This window comes from Neomonachus schauinslandi, chromosome 15, assembly GCF_002201575.2.
Source record: "Neomonachus schauinslandi chromosome 15, ASM220157v2, whole genome shotgun sequence".
Taxonomy (NCBI): Eukaryota; Metazoa; Chordata; class Mammalia; order Carnivora; family Phocidae; genus Neomonachus; species Neomonachus schauinslandi.
In genome coordinates, this window is record NC_058417.1 from 30,597,214 (window position 1) to 30,622,889 (window position 25,676).

General features: G+C 39.5%; 2 protein-coding genes across 4 annotated transcripts in view; one reads left to right on the forward strand and one right to left on the reverse strand.

The window, feature by feature from the left end:
- Nucleotides 1-354: 354 nt before the first annotated feature.
- LOC110592816 (cytochrome c oxidase assembly protein COX11, mitochondrial) lies at nucleotides 355-9,788 on the forward strand. Of its 2 annotated transcripts, none has more exons than XM_044921380.1 (4): nucleotides 355-717; nucleotides 3,858-4,013; nucleotides 7,429-7,554; nucleotides 9,744-9,788. In XM_044921380.1, exons 1-4 carry the CDS (start codon nucleotides 355-357, stop codon nucleotides 9,786-9,788), a joined length of 690 nt encoding a protein of 229 aa, XP_044777315.1. The 2 variants fall into 2 exon arrangements, with proteins under 2 accessions (XP_044777315.1, XP_021559640.1); XM_021703965.2 differs by lacking the exon at nucleotides 9,744-9,788 and adding an exon at nucleotides 8,182-8,545.
- TOM1L1 (target of myb1 like 1 membrane trafficking protein) overlaps nucleotides 9,164-25,676 on the reverse strand; it is an 82,689-nt gene continuing 66,176 nt past the window's right edge. For both annotated transcript variants that reach the window (XM_021703962.1, XM_021703963.1), the window contains exons 12-16: nucleotides 16,431-16,482; nucleotides 14,441-14,543; nucleotides 13,904-13,985; nucleotides 10,366-10,430; nucleotides 9,164-9,834 (exon numbers count right to left, since the gene is read on the reverse strand). In XM_021703962.1, the coding sequence (XP_021559637.1) occupies nucleotides 10,367-10,430; nucleotides 13,904-13,985; nucleotides 14,441-14,543; nucleotides 16,431-16,482 (301 nt within the window). In that variant the 3' untranslated portion in view covers nucleotides 9,164-9,834; nucleotide 10,366. The remainder of the gene's footprint in view (nucleotides 9,835-10,365; nucleotides 10,431-13,903; nucleotides 13,986-14,440; nucleotides 14,544-16,430; nucleotides 16,483-25,676) is intronic.

The following is a 25,676-nucleotide window of genomic DNA, read 5'->3' on the forward strand; positions in this document are numbered from 1 at the left end:
GGCGGGAGGCTCAGGGCCGCTAGGTCGAGACAAAGGGTGGTGGAGTGGGTTTAGGAAGACCAGGGACACAAGCTCAAATGATGATGTGTTTTCATCCCGCGGAGCGCATGGCGTTTCCCTAAAAGTAACTTTGAATAGGCACTGGAGGGAAGCAAAGTGGGAGGAACAGTCATGAAGCAAAACGCGAACTTACCCGTAATCTGGCAACCCGGCCTCCGTAGCCCGACTGCAAGCGCCGCCACCTAAGGAGCCCTGTAGCCGGAGCACCGGCAAGCTCCTCCCAGTTGTCGCGAGACTGGCCAGCCTCGCGAGACCTGTCCTCGTCCCTGACGGCGGGAGCTCGCTCCCGGCACTATGGGGGGGCTCTGGCGTCTGGCATGGAGGCGTGTTGTTTTCTGTGGCTGGCGCTGGAGCCACCCTGGGTCCCCGACCAGGGTTGCCGAGAGGGTAGAGCCGTGTCTCAGGCCGGGAAGGAGTGGGACAGGAAGTGCTGAAAGGGGGCAGAGGCGGCTTGGGACATGGAGGTGCCCGAACCCTGGCCGGGAGTTGGCCCTGCAGCCGCCAAGGCGGCCGAAGAGCACGAACCCTTTCACACGCGCGCAGGAGGAAGACTGGCGGCGTCGGAACAAGACGGTCCTCACGTACGTGGCCGCGGCCGCCGTGGGCATGCTGGGGGCGTCCTACGCCGCCGTGCCCCTTTATCGGCTTTATTGCCAGGTAGGGGCCGGTGCTGCCTCCTGGGCGGTGTCATCAGGAGGGGCGGAGGTGCAGGACAGGTCCCTGGACAGCGATCGCTCCTCCGTGTCGTGTTGAAGGGTCTGAGGTTGGCTACCAGAGAGGAAACAGGCTTTAAAAAGTACTTGCCTAAGCTTACCAGAAGTTGTTAGTGGTAAAGCTAAGAACCCAAGCCCCTATAGCAGTCGTGCTTATACCGACCACACTGCAGCGTGGAATTCCGTATCTCTGAGCTACACCACCGAAAACGTCCGTAGCCTGTACTTTGCTCTCCAAGCAATCTGTCTTACCCTTTGGCTGCTCACACACGTGTTCGCTTCTAAAATATAAATTACATTAGTGCATTCCTTCTGTGAACCATGTATGGTTTATGTGCGAAGGTTAACCCTGGAAAAATGGGAGTATGCTTGTAAATTGAGCTTAAACCGGGAGTACTTTTAATCCATAGAAAGAGGCATGAGTTATGCGTTTGGGGCTTCCCTCCACTGTTAATACATAAGTGTAATCTGCTTATCCAGGGCCCTTTTTAGATCAGAAACCCTAATGAGGTTCTTCAAGTGTGGTCCCACGGAGAACCACCGGCACATCACCTGGGAACTAGTGTATGTTGTTGGGTCAAGCTCCAGAGCTATTGAATCAGAAACTCTGGGGGAGGGGCCCAGCAATCTGTGTTTTAATAAGTCCCCTAGATGATTTTGATGCAGACTAGTATTTGAGAACCATAAACAATGGCAGACTTTACGTATTTCACATCTATTCTCCTTAATTCATAAGTAGTAGTTTGCTGCTTTGGCTAGGCATTAGGTTTACTAGTGGAGCTGCTTTAATAAACATGTTAGGGCTCCCTCACCCCAGAGATTCTGATTAGGTCTGGGAAGGGGCCAGGAATTTGTTTAAGAAACATAAGTGAGAGCTATATTCACTTCATTCACTAAGTGTTTGAGAGTGGTTCTCCCAACTTTGTTGTGAGGGGGAAACATCTGGAGAGCTTTGAAAAATCCTGACACCCAGGTCACATCCCTAACCAATTAAATTACTCCGAGTGGGAGTCAGGCATTTGTAATTTTTTAAAGATTCCTCAGGTGATCCCAATGTGTAGCAAAGTTTGGGAATCACTGGTTAACTGCCAGTACTGTTAATGCCTGGCTTAACTTCTCCTCTCCTTTTGGGGATTAACTTGCCATTATTTTCCATAATGACTAAAACAGCAGAAGTCAAAAGGACTTTTCAGTCTCCTAATATTAGCATTTATGGGGTATTCAGTAGCTTGATTTGGGAGGATGAATATAGAATGTGAATTAGTTTTCATCAGAGGGCAGTCTGGACCTAGTAGGAATCCCCGACTAGCAGTTGGTTAAATCATAAAACTGAATCCAAAATTACCAAGTATAAATCTCCGCAAACCATGAGGGGAGAAGGGGTCAGTTTTATTCTTCAGGGAGTATTTAGCAATGTCTGAAGACAAATTTGGTTGTCACAACCTGGGAGGTGAGCAGGGAGAGTGCTACTGATGTCCTAGTGGGTAGAGGCTAGGGATGCCCCTGCACAGGACAGACATTCCCCCTCTCCCCACCAAAAAAAAAAAAAAAAAAAAAATCCAGAAAAACCCAAAGAATTATCCAACCCGAAATGCCATTAGTGGCAAAGTTGAGAAACCCTGTTTCACACTGAAGTGAATGACAGTATTTTGTGCATGTGTGTGCAAATGCAGGGCAGGATAATAAAAATTGTAATTTGTAATCCTAAACTTAAATCAAGTTAGATGTTACATAGTGACATTCTGAAAGGAGCCTTTCACTTTTGGAATCACAGAACTTTAGAACCAAAAATAAGAATTATATAAACAGTTTAATACAGTGACCTCACATTTTTTTGAGTATGGAAAGTGTAGCCCCCTAAAAGTAAGATTTATTCAGTTCTTGGAGCTAGTTAGTGGCAGAACTATACTAGAGCCCAGGACATATTCTCATTGCCCTTTTCTGTTCTTAAGTTTTCTATCAAATTTGCAAATTTGAAGAATCTATATTCAAAGACTGCCTGTCAGAATACATTAAGGAATCTTTATTCAAGTGACTCAAATTCTTCGGAGTTATATCTTAAAACGTAAGCATTATAGCTCTTTAGGGCAGAAAATATACTTATTAAACAAGGATAAACTCTTCCCCTAGCAGCTTTTAGGTTTATAATGTAATTCAGTAATGTTGCATGGCAGTTGAGTGCAGTTAATTGACTTGTGTAATACGTGGAAGATAGTAATACTACATTTTGCTGGGAGTCTTCCCCTAGCCTCAAATTTGGTATTTTTTTCCTAGTATAGTAACAGATTAATTATCCGGAGACCAGAATTCTGGCAACCTCAAGCATCAGAAGAATGATGACCCTGGAAGTAAGGATTTTTTTTAAACATCTCTGATGATAAGGAGATAATTAGTGGCAATGAAGATAGGCAAGAAATGTCAGACACAGATTACTCTGATGTCTTGTGATTGATTCATGTGCCAAAGGGATCAGTTTTTCTGATTAACCAATTATATTTATAAAAGCTGTACTATACGAGTACAGAAAAAAAGTTACAAAAACATTTACCAACATGGAAAAATACTTATGATGCTTGAGAAAAGCAGAGTACAGAAGTGAAACTACAAACTAATCTATGCTATAAAAGTTATGATATGGAAAAGGATCAGACAGGACTGTGGATAATGGAATTAGTTTCATTGAAATGATAGGGTCGTGGGTAATTTCTACTTCTATTAATGACTAATAGTATATATGAAACACTGGCAATAAGTAGAAATATGTTTAATGGAAAGTTAAGCTAAAATTCTGAGCTGTATATTATCAGTAAGGAGTGTCCTTTCTCAAATGACTCATTTTTTACTATGTCCAATAACCAAGTGATTACTGAAAAAATATAAGTGATTCTAATAAATATAGGCCCTTGACACCCCAAAGGTGGTCAAGCCATTGACACATTAATAAGAAGTGGTCAGTGACAGTATATAAACTGGGCTTTTACTAGATTATTAAATTGTTTTTAAAATTTGTTTTTATCCAATAAATCATCACCTGAAAGTATTGACATATTATCCTGTAATATTCTTAATATCTTTAATACCTAGACTACTGGTCTTGGAGGATCAGCAGTAGCAGGTCATGCATCAGACCAGATTGAAAACATGGTGCCTGTTAAGGATCGAATTATTAAAGTCACCTTTAATGCAGATGTGCATGCAAGTCTCCAGTGGAATTTTAGACCGCAGCAAACAGAAATATATGTAAGTGACTAAAGTAGTTATTAAAAGATTATTTTTTTCATTGTAAAAATTACTTTCTTTCATCACTTAAACTGTTTCACAATTTAGGAAACACTCATGTAAACTTAATCTCAAAATACTAAGACTCCATTAATGTAATTCTTTTATTCTCACAGACTACTTTTTTCTTAAAATTTTATTTTATTATGTTATGTCATCATAAAATACATCATTAGTTTTCTTCGATGTAGTGATCCACGATTCACTGTTTTCGTATAACACCCAGTGCTCCATGCAGTACGTGCCCTCCTTAAAACCCATCACCAGGCTAACCCATCCCCCCACCCTCCTCCCCTCTAAAACCCTCAATTTGTTTCTCAGAGTCCATAGTCTCTCATGGTTCATCTCTCCCTCCGATGTCCCCCCCTTCATTTTTCCCTTCCTTCTCCTAATGTCCTCCATGCTATTCCTTATGTTCCACAAATAAGTGAAACCAAATGATAATTGACTTTGTCTACTTGACTTATTTCACTTAGCATAGTCTCCTCCAGTCCCATCCATGTTGATGTAAAAGTTGGGTATTCATCCTTTTGATGGCTGAGTAATATTCCATTGTATATATGGATCACATCTTCTTTATCCATTCATTGGTTGAAGGGCATCTCAGCTCTTTCCACAGTTTGGCTGTTGCAGACATTGCTGCTGTGAACATTGGGGTGCATATGGCCCTTCTTTTCACTACATCTGTGTCTTTGGGGTAAATACCCAGGAGTGCAATTGCTGGGTCATAGGGTAGCTCTATTTTTAATTTTTTGAGGCACCTCCACACTGTTTTCCAAAGTGGCTGTACCAACTTACATTCCCACCAACAGTGTAAGAGGGTTCCCCCTTCTCCACAACCTCTCCAATATTTGTTGTTTCTTGCCTTGTCAATTTTTGCCATTCTAAGTGGTGTAAGGTGGTATCTCAGTGTGATTTTGATTTGAATTTCCCTGATGGCTAATGATGATGAACATTTTTTCATGTGTCTTGTTCGGAGAAGTGTCTGTTCATGTCTTCTGCCCATTTTTTGACTTGTTTTTTGGGTGTTGAGTTTGAGAAGTTCTTTATAGATCTTGGATACCAGCCCTTTAGCTGTAGTGTCACGTGCAAATATCTTCTCCCATTCCGTGGGTTGCCTCTTTGTTTTGTTGACGGTTTCCTTTGCTGTGCAAAAGCTTTTTATCTTGATGAAATCCCAAAAGTTCATTTTTGCTTTTGTTTCCCTAGCTTTTGGAGATGTATCTTGGAAGAAGTTGCTGTGGCCGATGTCAAAGAGATTACTGCCTATGTTCTCCTCTAGGATTTTGATGGTCTCACATTGAGGTCTTTCATCCATTTTGAGTTTATCATTGTGTATGGTGTTAGAGAATGGTCGAGTTTCATTCTTCTGCATGTGGCTGTCTAATTTCCCCAGCACCATTTATTGAAGGGACTGTGTTTCTTCCATTGCATATTTTTTCCTGCTTTGTCGAAGATTATTTGACCATAGAGTGGAGGGTCCATATCTGGGCTCTCTATTCTGTTTCATTGGTCTATATGTCTGTTTTTGTGCCAGTACCATGCTGTCTTGGTGATCACTGCTTTGTAATATAGCTTGAAATCGGGCAACGTGATGCCCCCAGCTTTTTCTTTTTCAACATTTCCTTGGTGATTCGGGCTGTTTTCTGATTCCATACAAATTTTTTAGGATTGTTTGTGCCAGCCCTTTGAAAAATGTCATTGGAATTTTGATCAGGATGGCATTGTGAAGGTATAGATTGCTCTGGGTAGCATAGACATTTTAACAGTGTTTGTTCTTCTGATCCATGAGCATGGGATGTTTTTCCATCTTTTTGTGTCTTCTTCAATTTCTTTCATGAGTGTTCTGTAGTTCCTAGAGTATAAATCCTTTACCCCCTTGGTTAGGTTTATTCTGAGGTATCTTACGGTTTTTGGTGCTATTGTAAATGGAATCGTTTCTGTAATTTCTCTTTCTACAGTTGCATTGTTAGTGTGTAAGAAAGCAACTGATTTCTGTGCAGCATTACTGAATTGCTGTATGAGTTCTAGTAATTTGGAGGTGGAGTCTTTTGGGTTTTCCACATAAAGTATCATGTCATCTGAGAAAAGAGAGTTTGACTTCTTTTTTGCCAATTTGAATACCTTTTATTTCTTTTTGTTGTCTGATTGCTGTTGCTAGGACTTCTAGAACTATGTTGAATACTAGTGGCCAGAGTGGGCATCCTTGACGTGTTCCTGATCTTAAGGGAAAGGCTCTCAGCTTTTCCCCATTGAGGATGATATTCGCTGTCTCACAGACTTTTGACAGTGCCCTATACCTAATGTAACAGTGTACTTCAAGTTATATGATACTGTAGTAAAAGTCAGTTTGGAACAACGGAAAATGGCATCTGTTCTTATTAGAGTCATATTAAGAATTCACTCTCTGATGCTATGTAGTTGACTTTCCTTCAGGTATAGATAAGGGGGGAAAGTTTAAAATCATTGGTTACAATGAAAAGTAATTTATGGATTTAGATAAAAAATATCCCTGTAAAAAAAAAAACAAAACTGAGAAGCTTTGAAGTAATCATATTAAATAGTCGTGTTCAACTTCAGAAAAGATATACCTTAAAAGTTTCCTAAAATCTTGACTAACTGGAATCCTGGAAGATTTAATTGAAATTATTTCATGAGCTGAGGAATAGCCAGAAAAGCTTCATTATGACCCTTGTTGGAAAACCCTTATAAATGTTGGGTGTCCCCCCCCAGATTAGTAAACATTACTGAATCTCTTCAACGATTGAGGGTTTTATAGGTTATGATTTTTAATATTCTAATCACATAGTAGTGTACAAGATAAAAGTGGCTGAATTGGTACAAATAACAGAATCTTTTGGAAATCTATTTTTTTTAAAGCTTTGCAAGTTTTAAAAAATGTGTTCTCTCAAAAAGAGTATTCGTGCTTTTTGGTCAAGTAAAAGTTCTATTCAGTCAGTTTTGTTCTGGTTATAAGTTTAATTTACTCTAGTTGGTAACCTCTTAAAAAGAATCTTTGTCAGTCATAGGGTATTTAGGTAAAGTGTTTAGGAGTCAGACTTGGGCTGTGATAGGCTTGGCTCTCCTTGAACATTTTAAATAATTTAATTTGCAGATTATTGCTTGAAGACTTCAGATATACAAAAGGACAGTCCACAATTAATTATGAATAGAGCACTGGTTCCACTGATACATACAAGTAAAATTTGAAAACCAGATATTCATGGGTAGTATTCACAATTTATTTTGCTGACCCTCAATATTAGTTTAGATAAAGTATTGTGGTCTGATTAGATAAAATAATATGACTATTTTAGTAGAAAAAGGAGGCGCTGTGAGATTATAAGTATTGATAATGTATATTTCCTTAAAACAGGTAGTGCCAGGAGAGACTGCACTGGCGTTTTATAAAGCTAAGAATCCTACAGACAAACCAGTAATTGGAATTTCTACGTACAATGTCGTACCATTTGAAGCTGGACAGTATTTCAATAAAATACAGGTACAGCTTAAATATGCAAACTTTAGTACTAAACTTACTGCAGTGTTTAGTAGAAGCCAATTTCTGAAAATGCATTTCTTCTGAACATTAAACTTTTCTTCCATTGCTTAGAACAGATGAATCAAATGGGTATCTCCTTTTAAAATTAGAAGAGGAACAGGGTGCCTGGGTGGCTTAGTCGGTTAAGTGTTGGAGTCTTGATTTTGGTTCAGGTCATGATCTCAGGGTCATGGGATCGAGCCTGGCAGTGGGCTCGGTGCTCAGCTGGGAGTCTGCTTCAGATTCCCTCCCCCACTCTCCATCTGCCTCTCCCCCCGCCCCAAAATTTGTTGAGTCTCAATTTTTTTTTTTTTAATTTTTTAAGATTTTATGAGTGAGAGAGAGAGAGCACATGTGCACGCTCACAAGTGGAGGGGAGTGGCAGAGGGAGAAGCAGACTCCCTGCTGAGCAGGGGGAGCCCATTGAGTCTCAAAGCAAAAATCAAATGTTGTCATTCTGTCACAGAACTTAGATTATAGTTAAATTTTTTTATAATATTTAATTGTAGTATGCTTACTAAAGCTAAGAAATGGACCATTATTTCTATTCTAATAGAAACTAAACAAATACCTTTTTATAACTTCCAGTGCTTCTGTTTTGAGGAACAAAGGCTTAATCCACAAGAGGAAGTAGATATGCCAGTGTTTTTCTACATTGATCCTGAATTTGCTGAAGATCCAAGAATGGTGAATGTTGATCTCATAACTCTTTCTTATACTTTTTTTGAAGCAAAGGAGGGGCAGCAGCTGCCGGTTCCAGGCTATAATTGAAGTCAGCACCTAAGTCTTGCTTCAGATTTGTGATTTTTGAAAAATCATGTATCTGTATCTTGTCTTCTCAGGGGAGAAATATTCTACAGTAATGTGAAGCTATTTTAAATATTTAATGCTGTTTTTTTTTTCCCAACTAATTTACCCTACTTAAAATTGAACGGTTTCTGTCATAAGGAATCCACATGCCTATTTAGAACGTATGACTGTTCAAAACCATAGAGTAATATAAGTAATATTAAAAGTAATATTGATAAGTAATAATAAAAGAAACTGCTGTTTCTTAAATATGTAGGCATGGACTTGATGGTTCAGTTTAATTCTGTTTGCTCCCCTTACAGATTACTAGCCCTTCATACTTGTAGCAGTGAGTATTTTTATTATTCCCAGGGTTATCTGTTTTAGGCTCCAGGTCATAACTTCTGCCCATTTTTATTATTTCTAAAATAGTTGCTTACTACTTTCTTTTACTGTGGAGTCACTACTTTAAAAGCTCAAAATGGAAGAAGAATCACTTAACCCTAACAGCTTGCCCAGAGATTACATTCTGACTTCAGATTTGAGTATTTTTCCTTTAGGCTCTAGGGCTATTTTATATTCTGAAATTTTGGCATCATGAAAATGAAATAAAATGCACAAATGTTTACTAGGATTATAGCATTTCCTATGATAGTTCAAGTCCCTGAATGTTAAAATATAAGTGTGGAATTGTGAAGACTCACATCAGAAGTTCTATGAACGAACTCTGTAAAAAAAAAAAAAAAGTATTGTTTTAATAGTAATTTGTCATTGTAATTTATGACATAAATGAATGCACAATTTATTCTGAATGTTTTCCAGTAGTGTTTGTTCCAAATAGAAATACTACAGTAAAAGGGGGAGAAAAAAGATCATCTAGTATTATAAAGAATCATATTTCAAGGCAACTTTAATGAACAGTCCAGTGACCTCTTCAGGGTACCTGAAATATAAATCATGAAGGCTTTTACAAGTTAAATTCTAATTCTAAACAAGTATTATTTATAAAAAAGTACAAATTGACTTTTACATTCAACTTAGTTAAATGAAGGCACTCAATAGTCTTCATAATTATTTTGTAATAAAAATCTTCATCTACTCATCACAGCTGTGTGAGGATTTCTTTTCTAAAGGTAGGAAGCCCTGTGAAACCTAAGATGCTATCATTAAACTACTTGGCCTCAGTACAATGGATTTTTCTTCTGAAGTTTTAAGTGAATATATGTTAACCCAAATTCTTTTGAGATAAAGTTTAAACTGTGGTCTGGAAGCGTAAATATTCCTCTGGAACTGTTACTCTTCTGTGAAACTTCATTATTGCCGAGGAAAAATGTTCCACCAAGCTTCTGATGTGCTGGTAGGTCTTGTCTTCCGGGCCTCAAAGCTGCACAGGGTCTACATTTTAGAGTTGGCACCTCTAATGTAGTTAGTGAGCTGGTCATCCACTTTCACCTAGAATAAAGAGAATATAGCCACCCTGCATTCTTTCCTTTTCTTCCCCCATTCCTAGATAACTAGAGAGTCACAAGCTAATGCAGAAAGGTGGGAATGTACTACTTCCACGGGGGCAGATATGAGGGGAATAAATAAGGTTAATGGGTTACTGGTGGCCATGCATTCATTAGTAAATACAGCAAATAGGAAGAATCCAGGCCTACTGGGATGAGCAATGAGTGGGTTTTACCAGTTAATAGGTATTAACTATACGTAAAAGATAAATGTCTATTTCAGTGCTAAGAAGTTTCTATTGATCATTATTTTTGTTAGCATTAATATTTCTATACCATAAACCAACTTCTACATTCCAAGGTTCATTATTTTAGCTAACAAGCTCACAAAGATTACAATTTGATGATTAGGAGAAACTTTTGTACTAAGATTTCACTCAAGTGCCATTATAAAATGTAAATAGTAAAAACAAAGTGACAATTACACTGAAATTCTATAGAATGGGGAATGTAAGTTGTATAACTTGAAGTCTACCTCAACAGTCACTATGACTTGGAGCTCCTTTCTGGTGATGAACATCAATTTCTTCATAAACAGCTCTGAAACAAACCATCATGGCAAAAAGGTTACTATAAATCAAAGTACTATTTTGGCTTTTAACTACCAACACCTTAACTAAAACTCTGGTGCCATTTTAGGTATTCAGGTTATATCAGTGAATAAAATCAGATCTCTGCCCTTGAAGCTTACATTATAGCTTTTTTAGAGCCTAATGTAATTCCAATGCATCTTATAAATATGTATATCATATAACCAATTCATTTTACTTGTGACTTAATGAAAAATGTGGCTCAAATATGGACAGTTTGCTTTCTGCTTTACAAAAAAAAAATTGTTCAGTTTTTTCCAGGTTTCTAAACATTTAAAAGTACTAACATTCTACCTTTTAATAACCTATGTTATTACAGTCGAAATTCCTGAGCCCCCTTCAGCTTATAATTGTCATCTCTGTACCTCATTTATAGTAATTTTTTATGGCATCATGCAGTTCTTCATATATGTCTTACATGGCCTGTAGCTAAGAAAACATCTAAACCTACAAATACAACATTGATACAGTACAGCACGGCATGGCTGGGGAAAAAAATCTTACAAAAAAATCATAGCAGGTTGAAGCCATGTTCACCAATGTCACAAGGCCCCAAGATGGTCCAGGAATTTTAATGTGTTTCCACAAAACTATTTCAACTTCTTTGACTCCTTAAATCTCTGGTTCCTCTCCTCTTACACTCTTGGTCAGAAACCTCACTAATAGGTAAATTAAATGCCTTGGTATGGAAACTTTCTCATCTCCCTATCACCGAATCTTCCAAGTCTCTCTTCATCTATACCACCATCTGCTTCTGTGATCCTACCTACACCTGGCTTCTCAAGCATGTTACTCACTTAGTCCTTCCCCTTTTTGAACCTCTGGCCTCCCTATTATATCCTACCGGTCAGCATTCACAGATGATCCAGCATCTCTCATTTTCTAAAACAAGGCAGTCCTCAATCCTGTGTCTACTTGGAGTGATCATCTCAGTAACCTCTAGCTACCAAGCCACTTTCCACCATCCCTTCATGTGGAAGTTTCTAGTGTCATCTATACCGATCATCCCTACTTCTCTCCTATTAACACACTAAAATCTGGCTTCTGTCCCCATCAATCTAGCAAAACAGCTTTTACACCAAGGATTTCCTTCTACTTAATTAACTAGTTTTCAGTTGTCATGTCTGCTAGTTCATCCCAGTTGCGCACTCCCTTCTTCTGGTTTCCAAATTGCTATTTCCACATCTGCTAATAATAGGCTCCCTATTGCTCTCTTTGCTCTTGGCTTTGGCTGTTCCATTTCCTTGAATATGTCCAAACTCTCTCTACTTAGAGTCTTTGTACCATTGTTCCCTGGGTCTACAACACTGATTCCCAAACTTGTCACCTAATAATTGCAGGTCTCAACCTTAATGTCACTTCCTTAAGCTTTCTCTAGCCCTCATTTAAATTAGTTCTTCCTGTTACAAACTTTCAAGTCACCATGTTCTTTCATACCATTAACACAAACTAAATGCATGTTAGTCTGATTTCTTTTTCCTTTTTTTTTTTTTTTTTGAGTAGGCTCCATGCCCAGCATGGGGCCCAACACAGACTTTGAACTAATGACCCTACCCTGAGATCAAGACCTGAACTGAGATCAAGAATTGGACGCTGGGGCGCCTGGGTGGCTCAGATGGTTAAGCGTCTGCCTTCGGCTCAGGTCATGATGCCAGGGTCCTGGGATCAAGCCCCGCATCGGTCTCCCTGCTCGGCGGGGAGCCTGCTTCTCCCCCTGCTCATGTTCTCTCTCTCTCTGTGTCTCGAATGAATAAATAAAAAAATCTTTAATTTAAAAAAAAAGAGTTGGACAGTTAACAGACTGAGCCACCCAGCTTCCCCATGATTTCTTCTTCCACACTAGATACAACCTCCATGAGGATGGGGAGGACGTCCTGTCTCTTGTTCAATATTATAAATTAGGCACCAGTCATTGTCCTTGGCACATAATGTTCAAGGATGCCAAATGAATCGTGTGTACATATATGTATACAACTTCCTAAATATTGTACTCATCCTACTAGAACAGAAATTCTTAACCTAGGGTTCATGGACAACCAGTGATGTGAAAATTCCAGAACTTTTTCTACAAGACTTTGTGGTTTTCCTTAGGGAGAAGTTCTTAAGGTGAATTTCAAAGGAATGAGACACCCTACCCCCCTCAGAAAGTAAGAACCACAATGGTAGAGATTTCCAAAGCTCCACCTCTCCAGCTTCTCTCTCTCTCACATCTAATATCTGTTGCACTGTCATATCTACTTATAATTTCCTAATTAACTGGAATATAATAAACTCCTACTTCCTCTTTGGATGCTATTTGATTTCTAATTCCTTAAGCCACTAATATATTCAGTGATACTTTCTTAAGCAGAATAACCTAGGGAAATTTTGCAGTCCTACATTAGGAAAAAATATTTAATGAACTCCTCTAAGTCTGTTAAAATTCATAAATTATTCCAAAATGGATCACTATATTAGTGGTTTAAAATCAGGGGTCAAAACTTCAAATGCTTAACACATGCTGGGCCGATCAAATAAATGGACAAAGGGCCAGTTGGGGCCTGGTGAACTGCAAAGCATACCTTGTCTTAATGAGGCAGCTACTACTAAGTCCTAACGTAGTGCTAGCATATAAAAATGCAGGCCTGGCATTGCCACAGTATCAAAGGAATCCAGAACTCCAGATATATATATATTTTTTTTTTTTTACAATATCCCAGTTTTTAATTTTTGGCAATTTATTTTTAAATGCACGGTTTAAATTCCACATATGTCAAACAAAACACAGCTGTAAGTAAGATACTGCTTAAAGGCTGCCAGTTTCCCAAAAATGGTTTCTATAAAATTGCTTTAATCCTTTTTAACAATTCTGGGGGTAATCGTCAAAGTATATTAAAGCTCTAATTAGCCTACTATTGCATAAATATATACACTTGACCAATATGAAATCATAAAATAATACTCTATGGACTTCAAGTTAAGAAGACATGTTTACACTAATGCTTTATTAATCCATTTTAAGTTGACATAGAGTGAAGACTAAAAACAAGTGGTTTTTTTTTGTGATTAGTAGTTAAAGAACAGTTAAAATAATCCATCAATGTGGTATTACTTATGTCACCAATCAGTGAATATAGTGCCCTTCTCAAGCTGGAGAGAACCTGACTTTCTCCCAAGGCATCTGCGTGGAACCCATTAATGTACATGATGGCTCTGGTTATTTCTTAATGTGCAGCCCCCAGCATTTTTATTTTTTAGTCATAAAGCCGAGCACAATAAGACCATTAAGAGCAACAGCCTCCATAAAACCTAAGTCATTTTTAATAAGGTCATCAATTTCTGCCAAGACCTAAACAAAATTAAATGTATAACCAAGCCTTGTTAGCTCTGTTACCAAAGGAAACCAAGACGAAAAGTAAATTAATCATTTTGTAAATGACTTACTCTGTAGCGACAGCAGGAGCTAAGGGATCAAACTCCATTACCTTGTAGTAATTGGGTGGCTGGAGATCATTCTTTGTCATTGCTTTAGGCAAAAAAAAAAAAAAAAAAAAAACCCCTAAGCAGTAAACACACATTGTGCTTTTCAAGAACACATGCACAATTAATACTGTCTTTATGATTCAGACTTCAAACATAAGACCCTAAGAAACCTTGACAACCAGAAATAAATACAACTGGTATTCTAATGCTACTCCCACATGCAAGAAATCTATATATAACAAAAGGACTTCCAAACTTCAGCTAAAGATTCATTTATCTCAGCATCCCAAATACAACATTCAGCACAACACAAGCATTTTTATAATCTAACGTCAGTCGTAATGGTATCTATATGCCATGAATTTACTTCATGGAGCTTAAAAAAGGACATGAAGTCCTCTTCTTCCTATATAACTATTTTCAATCAGAAGTAAATCTCTGGCAGACTCCTGTATTCTCACGTTTCCTTACTCAATGCAAGTAACAGGTCTCAAGTACCTGGATGATTGCTGGGCAAGGAAGGCAGTCTCTGGCTTGACAGTGTTGCTGGAATGTTCTGCAGACTAACTGGCTGTAGTACTGAATTTGAATATTCTGGAAACTGAAGAAAGTAGAGCACAGTGTTCAAATAAACATTCTACATTAAGCTTTTCTTTTGTTATTTAGATTCCTAGGCTTCTAAGTGGCACTATTCCAAGAACCATATACTCCCAATTGGAATTAGAAATTATGAACTATTATTTTTTAGGTAATAACCATTTATAACTACTTTTCTCTCTGGTTCCATGCCCATTGTACCTCATTTCCTATATAAAATGTAAAATTAACATGTTGTTTTAAAAAAAAAAACAAAACAAATATATGGCTCAGTCTAGATTCTGTTGTTTCCCACTGACTAAAAAATCGCAGCCTCAAAAAGGCAAGTAAATCTTTAACCCTACAGAAAGGCATAAGGTCATGGCATCGGATCAGGACTGATAAAGATTAATGGGAATATCTTTCTTCTTGTAAACTTCCTCATTCATTTCACAAATATGTCCTGGGCACCTACTAGACGCCTGGCACTATAAATATAGGCCAAATCCCTGCACACTTGAAGCAGACAATCAACAGATGTAAACAGATGTCCAATAACAAGTACTCTTAAAAACAAAACAAAACATAAAAATAGGGTAACAGGGAGAAGAAAGGCTGGGGTAGATGGGGTGGGCTATTGCTGTGATGGTGGTCAGGGAATGCCTCACCATTAGAGACATTTGAGCACAGCCCTAAGGTGGGTGCTGTGACTACCTGAGGGGACAGAAAGTCATCTCCGAAGCAGAGGAGACCAGGATGGCTGGAGTAGAGTGAGCCAAGGAAGAGAGGTGAGGTTAGAGAGGTAATGGGAGAGGTCAGATCAGCATTTCAGGTGTTTACAAAGTAAAACAGAAGAAAATCATAGGTGGGTTTAGAGCAGTTAGGTGACGTATGACTTTTTTTTTTTTCTTCTTCCTCAGACTGCTCTGGTTTGAGAATAGATTGTATGATGGGGATGGGAGTGGAAAGGGAGGTGAAAGCTCAAGCAGGGTAACCTGAGGAGGCCACTGCAATATCCATCTGTGAGAAGTGGCTAGATAATGTGTATGCTGTGAAGGGAAAAGGTGAAAAGGTAGAGGTCAAGCACTGTTTTCCAAGGTTTTGACTTAAGCAACTGAAAGAGTGGAGGGGTCCTTTACTGAGGTGGGGAAGCCTGCAGGAAAAGCAGGTAGAGAGCCAGGACTGGGAAGAATGCAAAAAGAGACTACTCGGACAGTGAATTTGTGAGTTCTGAGTTTAGAGAAGGGGTTTGGGCTGGAGATACCAATTTTAAGTTGTCAGAGTCTGAATGGTACTTTAAGATATGAGACCAAAAGACTAGAAGAATGAATGTGGAAAGAAAAGTCTGAAGCCTAATCCCTGGGGTCTGCAACACTAGAAGGCCAGTAGAGGAGTGGGGGCCAGCAAAGGAGCTAGAGAAGTGGAATTGAGAAAACAAAAGTGAGTGGTGTCTGAAAGTCACATGTGCGAAAAAGGAGGAAGTGAGTGATTCTGTCACCTGCTGCTGATAAATCAGGTAAAAAGAGGACTGAAAATTGCAGTACTAGATTTGGTAATAATGAAGGTCACTGGAGACCATGACAAGAGCCAAACCAGCACAGTGGGAGGAATGAGAGCCTGCATGAAGTCTGTCAAAAAGGATGGAAGGGAAGAAGAAGAGACAGCTACTATAAATAACACTAAAGGAATTTTGATCCGTAACCATTTTTCTAACAGAAGTAAGATTCAACTTCTCTATTTTGAAAGACTAAAAAGAAGATAAAGAGAGGTCCTAACAAGGGCTGTATCAACACGTTATAGGACATGAAACAAAACACTGAACAGAACATGAGATTCAATGACCAGGAATTCCTTCTCAGCCATGATAATCTGCTGACTGGGTGTGCTGCCTGGGAAGGGTTTCATTACTTACACTTTCATATGTAGGACTTGAGGTGATGTTCTGGCTGGTCCTTTGGGCAAACCTAGGAGAGTATGATAAGACAGCATGATTACCCTACAGTGAGAGCACAAAAGCAAAAAGATGACTTCCTGCAAACAAAATCTAAAATGTACCTTCAGACTGCAATGGAATATTAACTTTATATAACAACTCCCATCTGGTTTCAGTGCCCACCAGCTTTTGATACCCAAATACCAAAGAGAATAAAGACAAAGCACTATCGCTTGGCAGTGGTAGCACTGAGATCCTGAAGTATACATAATATACTAGTGAGAACAAGCCATCAATTTTTCCATCAGAGTAGCTACCACCCCATCATTTCCTGAAGGATGAGAAGCAATCCAGAATAGAGGTTAGGAAGGAGGTGGGAAGGGCCCTGGTTTTATATAAGATAGAACACACACACTTTGCCCTGTCTTTCCCACTGAGGGCAACTACAAGACCTGGACAGGATGCATGGAGCAAATATTTGAGGGCTGAAAAGTGAATAGTTACAGGATGGCTGGGAAGACGACTGGAATTTGAATATCACCAAATCACTGTGAACTTACCTTTTTTTTTTTTTGCCCCTCCTGTATACCTTAACCTGAATGCAATGCAGCCTAAAACCCAAGAGTAGGCAGTGAAGACAGAAGGTTCTAGGAGAAGCCCTTTTGTTCTCACTCAAGGAGCAGGAAACAGAAGTCTTAATGCTCTAAAAAGAAGATAGAGGTTTCCCCCTTTTTTTTCTTTCTGTTCTCTTGCCCTCTAAACCTGAGGCAATCCCAAAGTGGCTGCAGCAACAGTAGAAGCAACAGGGACCTGTAGAAGTTTATTCATCTGAAGGGACCCTTTCTCTCCAACAAGTATAACTGTGATCCCAGACGACAGCGCAAACCCAGTCTTGTTTGTTTTGTCTTTTCTGTCCCACTACTTGGTCCCAGACACATGTACAGTCAAGGAAATGCATGGCATATAGTAGGGTAACTGAATCTCCAGCTTTCTGACTGGAGAACCAAAAAGGCAAATCCTAGAAAAGTAAAGCACCAGAGAAATCACAAAGAGGAGGAAATTAAGAAAAACCTTAAAGTTGTTTATGAAATCCTGAGCTCACTCCTTGATCTGTGCCTCTGTGGATCTGATCCTCTGTGGATTTGATTGCCTCTGGGATGCAAAAGATATTGAGAACTAAACACACAACCATCCAGACCTTGGTGGCACACATGAGACAGATCGGAATAGCACCACAAAGGCTTTGAAAATGTAACTACTTTGGAACCAGTGACCTCCATATTACCAAATCTAGCACAAAGGCGGCAGGCTGAAGCTGAGGTATGAACCTAAGGAGGTTGTTTGCCTTCGAAAATCAAAAACAGCACCATCCTCAACAGGATTTAAATATGAGCAAGTGTATCCTAACATTAAAAATGCCCAGGATACACTCCAAAATTACTAGGCATGTGAAGAACTGGAAAAGTTTCAACAGGCAAAAAGAAAAGGCAATCAACAGAAGTTGATATCAAGAGGACACAGATGTTAAAATTATCTCAGATTTTAAAGCAGCTATTATAAAAGTGCTTCAATAAGCAACTGTGATCACTCATGGGAAAAAATGGAAAAATAAAAAGTTGTTTCAAAGAAAAATAAGATACAAAGAAGAGCCAAATAGTCGAAAATACAATAACTGAACTTTTTAAAAAGTTACAGAATGAGCTCCATAGCAAAATGGGGATGACAGAGGAAATAGGCAGCAGAGGAGTCCAAGATGGCAGAGGAGTAGGAGACCTTAGTTTTGTCTGGTCCAAGGAATTCAGCTAGATAACTATCACGTCATTCTGAACACCTGCGAACTCAACTGGAGATCTAAGAAAAAAAAAAACAGCTGCAACTCTACAAATAGAAAAGCGGCCACTTTCTACAAGGTAGGTGCAGAGAAGTGAATCCGAGGTGATATATCGGAAGATAAACTGTGGGGGGAGGGAGCCTCCGTAAGCCAGCTACCCAAAAGTGATAGAGCAGTGGAGTGCAAAATCGGAACTTTTAGAAGTCTGCTCCAGTGAGGGACATCCCAGCCTGAAAGGCACTCAGATGGCGAAGTGGGGCAGAATCCTAGGTGGCACAGTGTGTGTGGTCTCGGAATCAAGGTGTAAAATGAGAAAAATATGCAGCCAAGAATACTTTATCCAGCAAGGCTGTCATTCAGAATAGAAGGAGAGATAAAGAGCTTCCAGGACAAACAGAAACTGAAAGAATCTGTGATCAGTAAACCAGCCCTGCAAGAAATATTAAAGGAGAGGGGCGCCTGGGTGGCTCAGTTGGTTAAGCGTCTGCCTTTGTGCTGGGATCGAGTCCCACATTGGGCTCCTTGTTTAGTGGGGAGTCAGCTTCTCCTTCTTCCTCTGCCCCTCCCCTCCCTGCTCGTGCTCATGCTCTCTTTCTCTCGCGCGTGTGCTCTCTCAAATAAATAAAATCTTTAAAAAAAAAATTTAAAGAAATATTAAAGGAGATCCTTTAAGCAGAGAGAGCCCAAAAGTAACATAGACCAGAGAGAAACAGAGACAATATACAGAAACAGTGACTTTACGGTAATACAATGGCACTAAATTCGTATCTTGCAATAGTTGCTAAATGCCCCAGTCAAAAGACACAGGCTATCAGACTGGATAAAAAAGCAAGACCCATCAATATGCTGTCTGCAAGAGACTGTCTGCAAGAGACTTATTTTAGACCCAAAGACACCTCCAGATTGAAAGTGAGGGGGTGGAAAACCATTTATCATGCTAATGGACATCAAAAGAAAGCTGGGGTGGCAATCCTTGTATCAGACAAATTAGATTTTAAACCAAAGACCGTACTAAGAGATAAGGAAGGACACTGTATCATAATTAAAGGGTCTATCCAACAAGAAGATCTACCAATTGTAGATATTTACGCCCTTAACATGGGAGCAACCAATTATAAAAATGAAATTAATAACAAAATTAAAGAAACACATTGATAATAATACAATAATAGTAGGGGACTTTAACACTCCACTCACTGCAATGGACAGATCATCTAAACAGAAGATCAACAAGGGAGCAAGGACTTTATTTTTTTTTTAATATTTATTTTTTTATTTTTTACTTATTTTTTTATTAACATATAATGTATTACTTGTTTCAGGGGTAGAGGTCTGTGATTCATCAGTCTTATACCCAGTGCCCATTACAACACATACCCTTCCCAATGTCCATCACCCATTTACCCCATTCCCCAATCTTCCGCCCCTCCAGCAACCCTTGGTTTGTTTCCTATGATTAAGACTCTCTTATGGTTTGTCTCCCTCTCTGGTTTCATCTTGAAACAAGGGCTGTAAATGACACATTGGGCCAGATGGACTTCACAGATATATTCAGAGCATTCCATCCTAAAGCAGGAGGATAAACATTCTTCTCGAGTGCACATGGTACATTCTCCAGAAGAGATCACATACTAGGGTCAAGTATCAAGTCTCAACTGGTACCAAAAGATTGGGATCATTCCCTGCATATTTTTGGACTACAGTGCTTTGAAACTGGAACTCAATCACATGAGGAAATTTGGAAAGAACTCAAAAACATGGAGGCTAAAGAGCATCCTACTAAAGAATGAATGGGTCAACCAGGAAATTAAAGAATTAAAAAAATTCATGGAAACAAATGAAAATGAAAACACAATTGTTTAAAACCTTTGGGATGCAGCAAAGGTACTCCTAAGAAGGAAGTATATAGCACTACAAGCCTTTCTTGAGAAACATGAGACGTCTCAAATACACAACCTAGCTTTACACCTAAAGGAGCTAGAGAAAGAACAGCAAATAAAGCCTAAACCCAGGAGGAGAAGAGAATTAATAAAGATTAGAGCAGAAATCAGTGAAATGGAAACCAAAAGAACAGTAGAAAAGATCAACAAAACTAGGAGCTCATTCTTTGAAAGAATTAAAAAGACTGATAAACTCCTGGCCAGACTCATCAAAAAGAAAAAAGAAGGACCCAAATGAATAAAATCCTGAATGAAAAAGGAGAGATCATGACCAACACCAAGGAAATACAATTAAAAGAATATTTTATGAGCAACTGTGTATCAACAAATTAGGTAATCTGGAAGAAATGGATGCATTCTTAGAGACATATAAACTACCAAAACTGAAACAGGGAGAAATAGAAAACCTGAACAGACCCATAACCAGCAAGGAAATTGAAGCAGTCATCAAAATTCTGAAGCTGTACAAAAAACAGAAATGGAAGGAAAATATCCAAACTCTTTTTTATGAGGCCAGCATTACCTTGATCCCAAAACCAGACAAAGACCCCATCAAAAAGGAGAATTACAGACTAATATCTCTGATGAACATGGATGTGAAAATTCTCACCAAGATACTAGCCAATAGGATCCAACGGTACATTAAAAGGATTATTCACCACAACCAAGTGGGATTTATTCCTGGGATGCAAGAGTGGTTCAACATCTGCACATCAATGTGATACACTACATTAATAAAAGAAAGGACAAGAACAATATGATACTCTCAATAGATGCAGAAAAAGCATCTGACAAAGTACAGCATCCTTTCTTGATTAAAATTCCTCAAAGTATAGGGATAGAGGGTACATACCTCAATATCATAAAAGCCACAGATGAAAAGCCACAGAAAATATTCTCAATGGGGAAAAACTGAGAGCTTTCCCTCTAAGGTCAGGAACATGGCAGGGATGTCCACTATCACCACTGTTGTTCAACATGATACTGGAAGTCCTAGCCTCAGCAAACAGACCACAAAAAGAAATAAAAAGCATCCAAATCGGCAAAGAGGAAGTCAAACTCTCACTCTTCGCAGATGACATACTTTATGTGGAAAACCTAAAAGACTCTACCCCCAAATTGCTAGAACAGGAATTCAGAGAAGTGGCAGGGTACAAAATCAATGCACAGAAATCAGTTGCATTCTATACACTAACAATGAGAGGAAAGAGAAATTAAGGAGTTGATCCCATTTACAATTGCACCAAAAACCGTAAGATGCCTAGGAATCTAACCAAAAAGGCAAAGGATCTATACTCAGAACACTCATGAAAGAAATTGAGGAAGACACAAAGAAATGGAAAAACGTTCCATGCTCATGGATTGGAAGAATAAATATTGTGAAAATGTCTATTCAATGCAATACTTACCAAAATACCATCAACTTTTTTCAAAGAAATGGAACAAACAATCCTAAAATTTGTATGGAACCAGAAAAGAACCCCGAACAGCCAGAGGAATGTTGAAAAAGAAAAGCAAAGCTGGCGGCATCACAATTCCAGACTTGCAGCTCTATTACAAAGCTGTCATCATCAGGACAGTATGGTACTGGCACAAAAACAGGCACATAGATCAACGGAACAGAAGAATAGAGAGCCCAGAAATGGACCCTCAACTCTATGGTCAACTCATCTTTGACAAAGCAGGAAAGAATGTCCAATGGAAAAAAGACAGTCTCTTCAACAAATGGTGTTGGGAAAATTGGACAGCCATATGCAGAAGAATGAAACTGGACCATTTCCTTACACCACACACAAAAATAGACTCCAAATGGTTGAAAGACCTAAATGTGAGACAGGAATCCATCGAAATCCTAGACAACACAGGCAGCAACCTCTGTGACCTTGGCAGCAGCAACTTCTGTCTAGACATGTCCCCAAATGCAAGGGAAACAAAGGCAAAAATGAACTACTGAGACTTCATCAACATAAAATGCTTTTGCACAGCAAAGGAACTAGTCGACAAAACCAAAAGACAATCAACAGAATGGGAGAGGTATTTGTAAATGTCTTATCAGATAAAGGGCTAGCATCCAAAATATATAAAGAATGTATCAAACTCAACACCCAAAGAACAAATAATCCAATCAAGAAATAAGCAGAAGACATGAATAGACATTTCTCCAAAGAAAACATAAAAATGGCCAACAGATACATGAAAAAATGCTCAACATCACTCGGCATCAGCGATATACAACTCAAAACCACAATGAAACACCACCTCACACCAGTCAGAATGGCTGAAATTAACAAGTCAGGGAATGACAGATGTAGGTGAGGATGCAGAGAAAGGGGAACGCTCTTATATTGTTGGTGGGAATGCAGGTTGGTGCAGCCCCTCTGGAAAACAGTATGGAGGTTCCTCAAAAAGTTGAAAATAAAGCTACCCTATGATCCAGCAATTGCACTACTGGGTATTTACCCCAAAGATACAGATGAAGTGAAAAGAAGGGGCATATGCACCCCAATGTTTACAGCAGCAATGTCCGCAATAGTCAAACTATGGAAAGAGCCCAAATGTCCATTGACAGATGAATGGATATAGAATATGTGCCACATATATATATATACACAATGGAATACTACTCAGCCATCAAAAAATTGAAAACTTGCCATTTGCAATGATGTGGGTGGAACTAGAGGGTATTATGCTAAGCAAAATAAGTCAATCAAAGAAAGACAATTATCATATGATCTCACTCACAGGTGGAATTTAAGAAACAAAACAGGTTAATTTCTTACTTCAGAGTCCAGAAACCCAAACTTCCTTGGGTTCTTGAGCAGAAGGTGGTATGGGAGCTGGTGCTGGTGGTCAAGGATTAAGAGAAATTCATAGAAAAATGGAGAAGCAAAAGTTCTGATGTTTTGCTTTGGATTTGTCCAAGTTAAGTCAACTTCCTGAGTCCTCTTTTCAAAAAGGTTTTTTTTTTTTTGGGAAAAAGATGGCGGAGGACTAGGGGATCCTATTCCAATCGATCCCCGGAATTGAGCTGGATATCTACCAGACCACTCTGAAGACCCATGAAATCAGCCTGAGATGTAAGAAGATATATCTGGATCTCTACAGAATATTGCAGGCAGTTGGTTTCAATGTATGAAGTGGGGAGCCGTCATTCCACAGGCACATATCCGAAGATAAACAAAAGGGGGAGGGAGCCAAGCTGTCGGGATCCTGCACTGCCGGTAAGCGATAGCCTCCCATGCCGGGGACAGGGCACAGACTCGCAGACCAGTACCAGCGGGGAAAGGACTTTAGGGCAGTCCCCCGGATTGAAACCTGGAGCGGCGGGGCCGTGTGTGCGAACTGGGGGTGGCTGGTGGTGTTAGAAGCACAAAAGGCAGAGACATGCCCCGACCTGGAGGGGAGGACTAGGAGCCCTGCTGAGGGGTGCACAACCCAGGACGCTGCAGTTTTTAGCAGCATAGACAGAAACGGAGATAGTGTGGCCTGGAGAGCTCACTGAAGATCAGACTGCGATCTCTCTGCTCTGAGGCAGAGGGTTGGAAATGATCTCTTCTGCTCTATTGGAAGAGATGTGGAAAGCCACCAGGAAAAGCCGCCAGAGAACAAAAGACCCCCAAAACTGGTTTTCACTGAGCCCATCCCTCCCCCTGGCCAAAGGGCAGGGCAGCTCTGCCCAAACAGGGTTGCCTGAGTAACAGAGCGGCAGGTCCCTCCCCCAGAAGACAGGCTGTGAGAACAAGAGGCTGACAACCCTAAGGTCCCTATAAAATAGGTGCATCTTGCTTGGGTTGTGGTCAATAATGTGGACTCTGTATATTCCCTCAACCACCCCTCAACAGAAAGACTAGGAGGAACCCCCAAAATAATAAAGACTCAGAGACTGTGACTTCTGCCACAGATTTACAAATGCATACAGATATAACCAAGATCTCGGAAATGGAATTCAGGGTAGCAATTGTGAAAACAATAGCTAGAATGGAGAAATTGATTAATGGCAACATAGAGTCTCTAAGGGCAGAAATGAAAGCTGAACTGGCAGAACTTAATAATGCTATCAATGAAATCCAATCTAATGTAGATAATCTACAGCTAGGGTAAGCAAGGCAGAAGAACAAATTAGTGATCTAGAAGACTAAGTATTAGAAAAGGAGAAAGAGGTGGCCAGGGAAAAACAACTCAAAATCCATGAAAATAGAATCAGAGAAACAAGTGACACCATGAAACGTGCCAATGTCACAATTATTGGGATCACTGAGGGGGTGGAGAGAGAGAGAGGACAGGAATATATATTTGAGCAAATCATATCTGAAAACTTCCCTAATCTGGGGAATGAAACATTCGTGTCCTAGAGGCAGAGAGGATCCCTCCCAAGATCAAGGGAAACAGGCAAATGCCCTGGCACGTAATAGTAAAACTTGCAAATCTTAGAACCAAGGAAACCATCTTAAGGGCAGTTAGGGGGAATAGATTCCTTACGTACAGAGGGAAGAACATCCGAATAATGTCAGACCTATCCACAGAGTCCTGGCAAACGAGAAAGGGCTGGCAAGACATATTCAAGGTACTAAAGGAGAAGAACATGCAGCCAAGAATACTTTATCCGGCAAGGCTATCATTTAGAATGGATGGTGAGCTGCAGAGCTTCCAAAACTGGCAGAAACTGAAAGACTATGTGACCACTAAGCCAGCCTTGCAAGAAATACTAAGGAGGGGGGGGGTTCTACAAAAGGAGAAAGACCCCAAGAATGATATAGAACAGAAATTTACAGAACCAATCTGTAGAAACAAGGATTTCACAGGCAACATGATGACAATAAATTCATATCTTTCAATAATCACTCTCAACGTGAATGGCCTAAATGCTCCAATAAAACGGCACAGGGTCGGAGATTGGATAACAAGACAGGACCCACCCATATGCTGTCTATAAGAGACTCATTTTGAACCTAAAGATACATCCAGATTGAAAGTGAAGGGATGGAGATCCATCTTCAATGAAAACGGACCTCAAGAGAAAGCTTGGTTAGCAATTCTATCAGACAAATTGGATTTTAAGCTAAAGACTGTAGTTAGGGAGACAGAAGGACACTATATCATTCTTAAAGGGTCTATCCAACAATAAGAACAATTGTAAATATCTAAGCTCCCAACATGAAAGCAGCCAACTACATAAGCCAACTGTTAACCAAAATAAAGAGTCATATTGATAATATATGTTAATTGTAGGAGACCTCAACACTCCACTCTCAGCAATAGACAGATCATCTAAGCAGAAAATCAACAATGAAACAAGAGCTTTGAATGACACACTGGAACAGATGGACCTCACAGATACATACAGAACATTCCACCCTAAAACAACAGAATACTCATTCTTTTCGAGCGCACATGGAACCTTCTCCAGAATAGACAACATACCGGGTCACAAATCAGGTCTGAACCGACACCAAA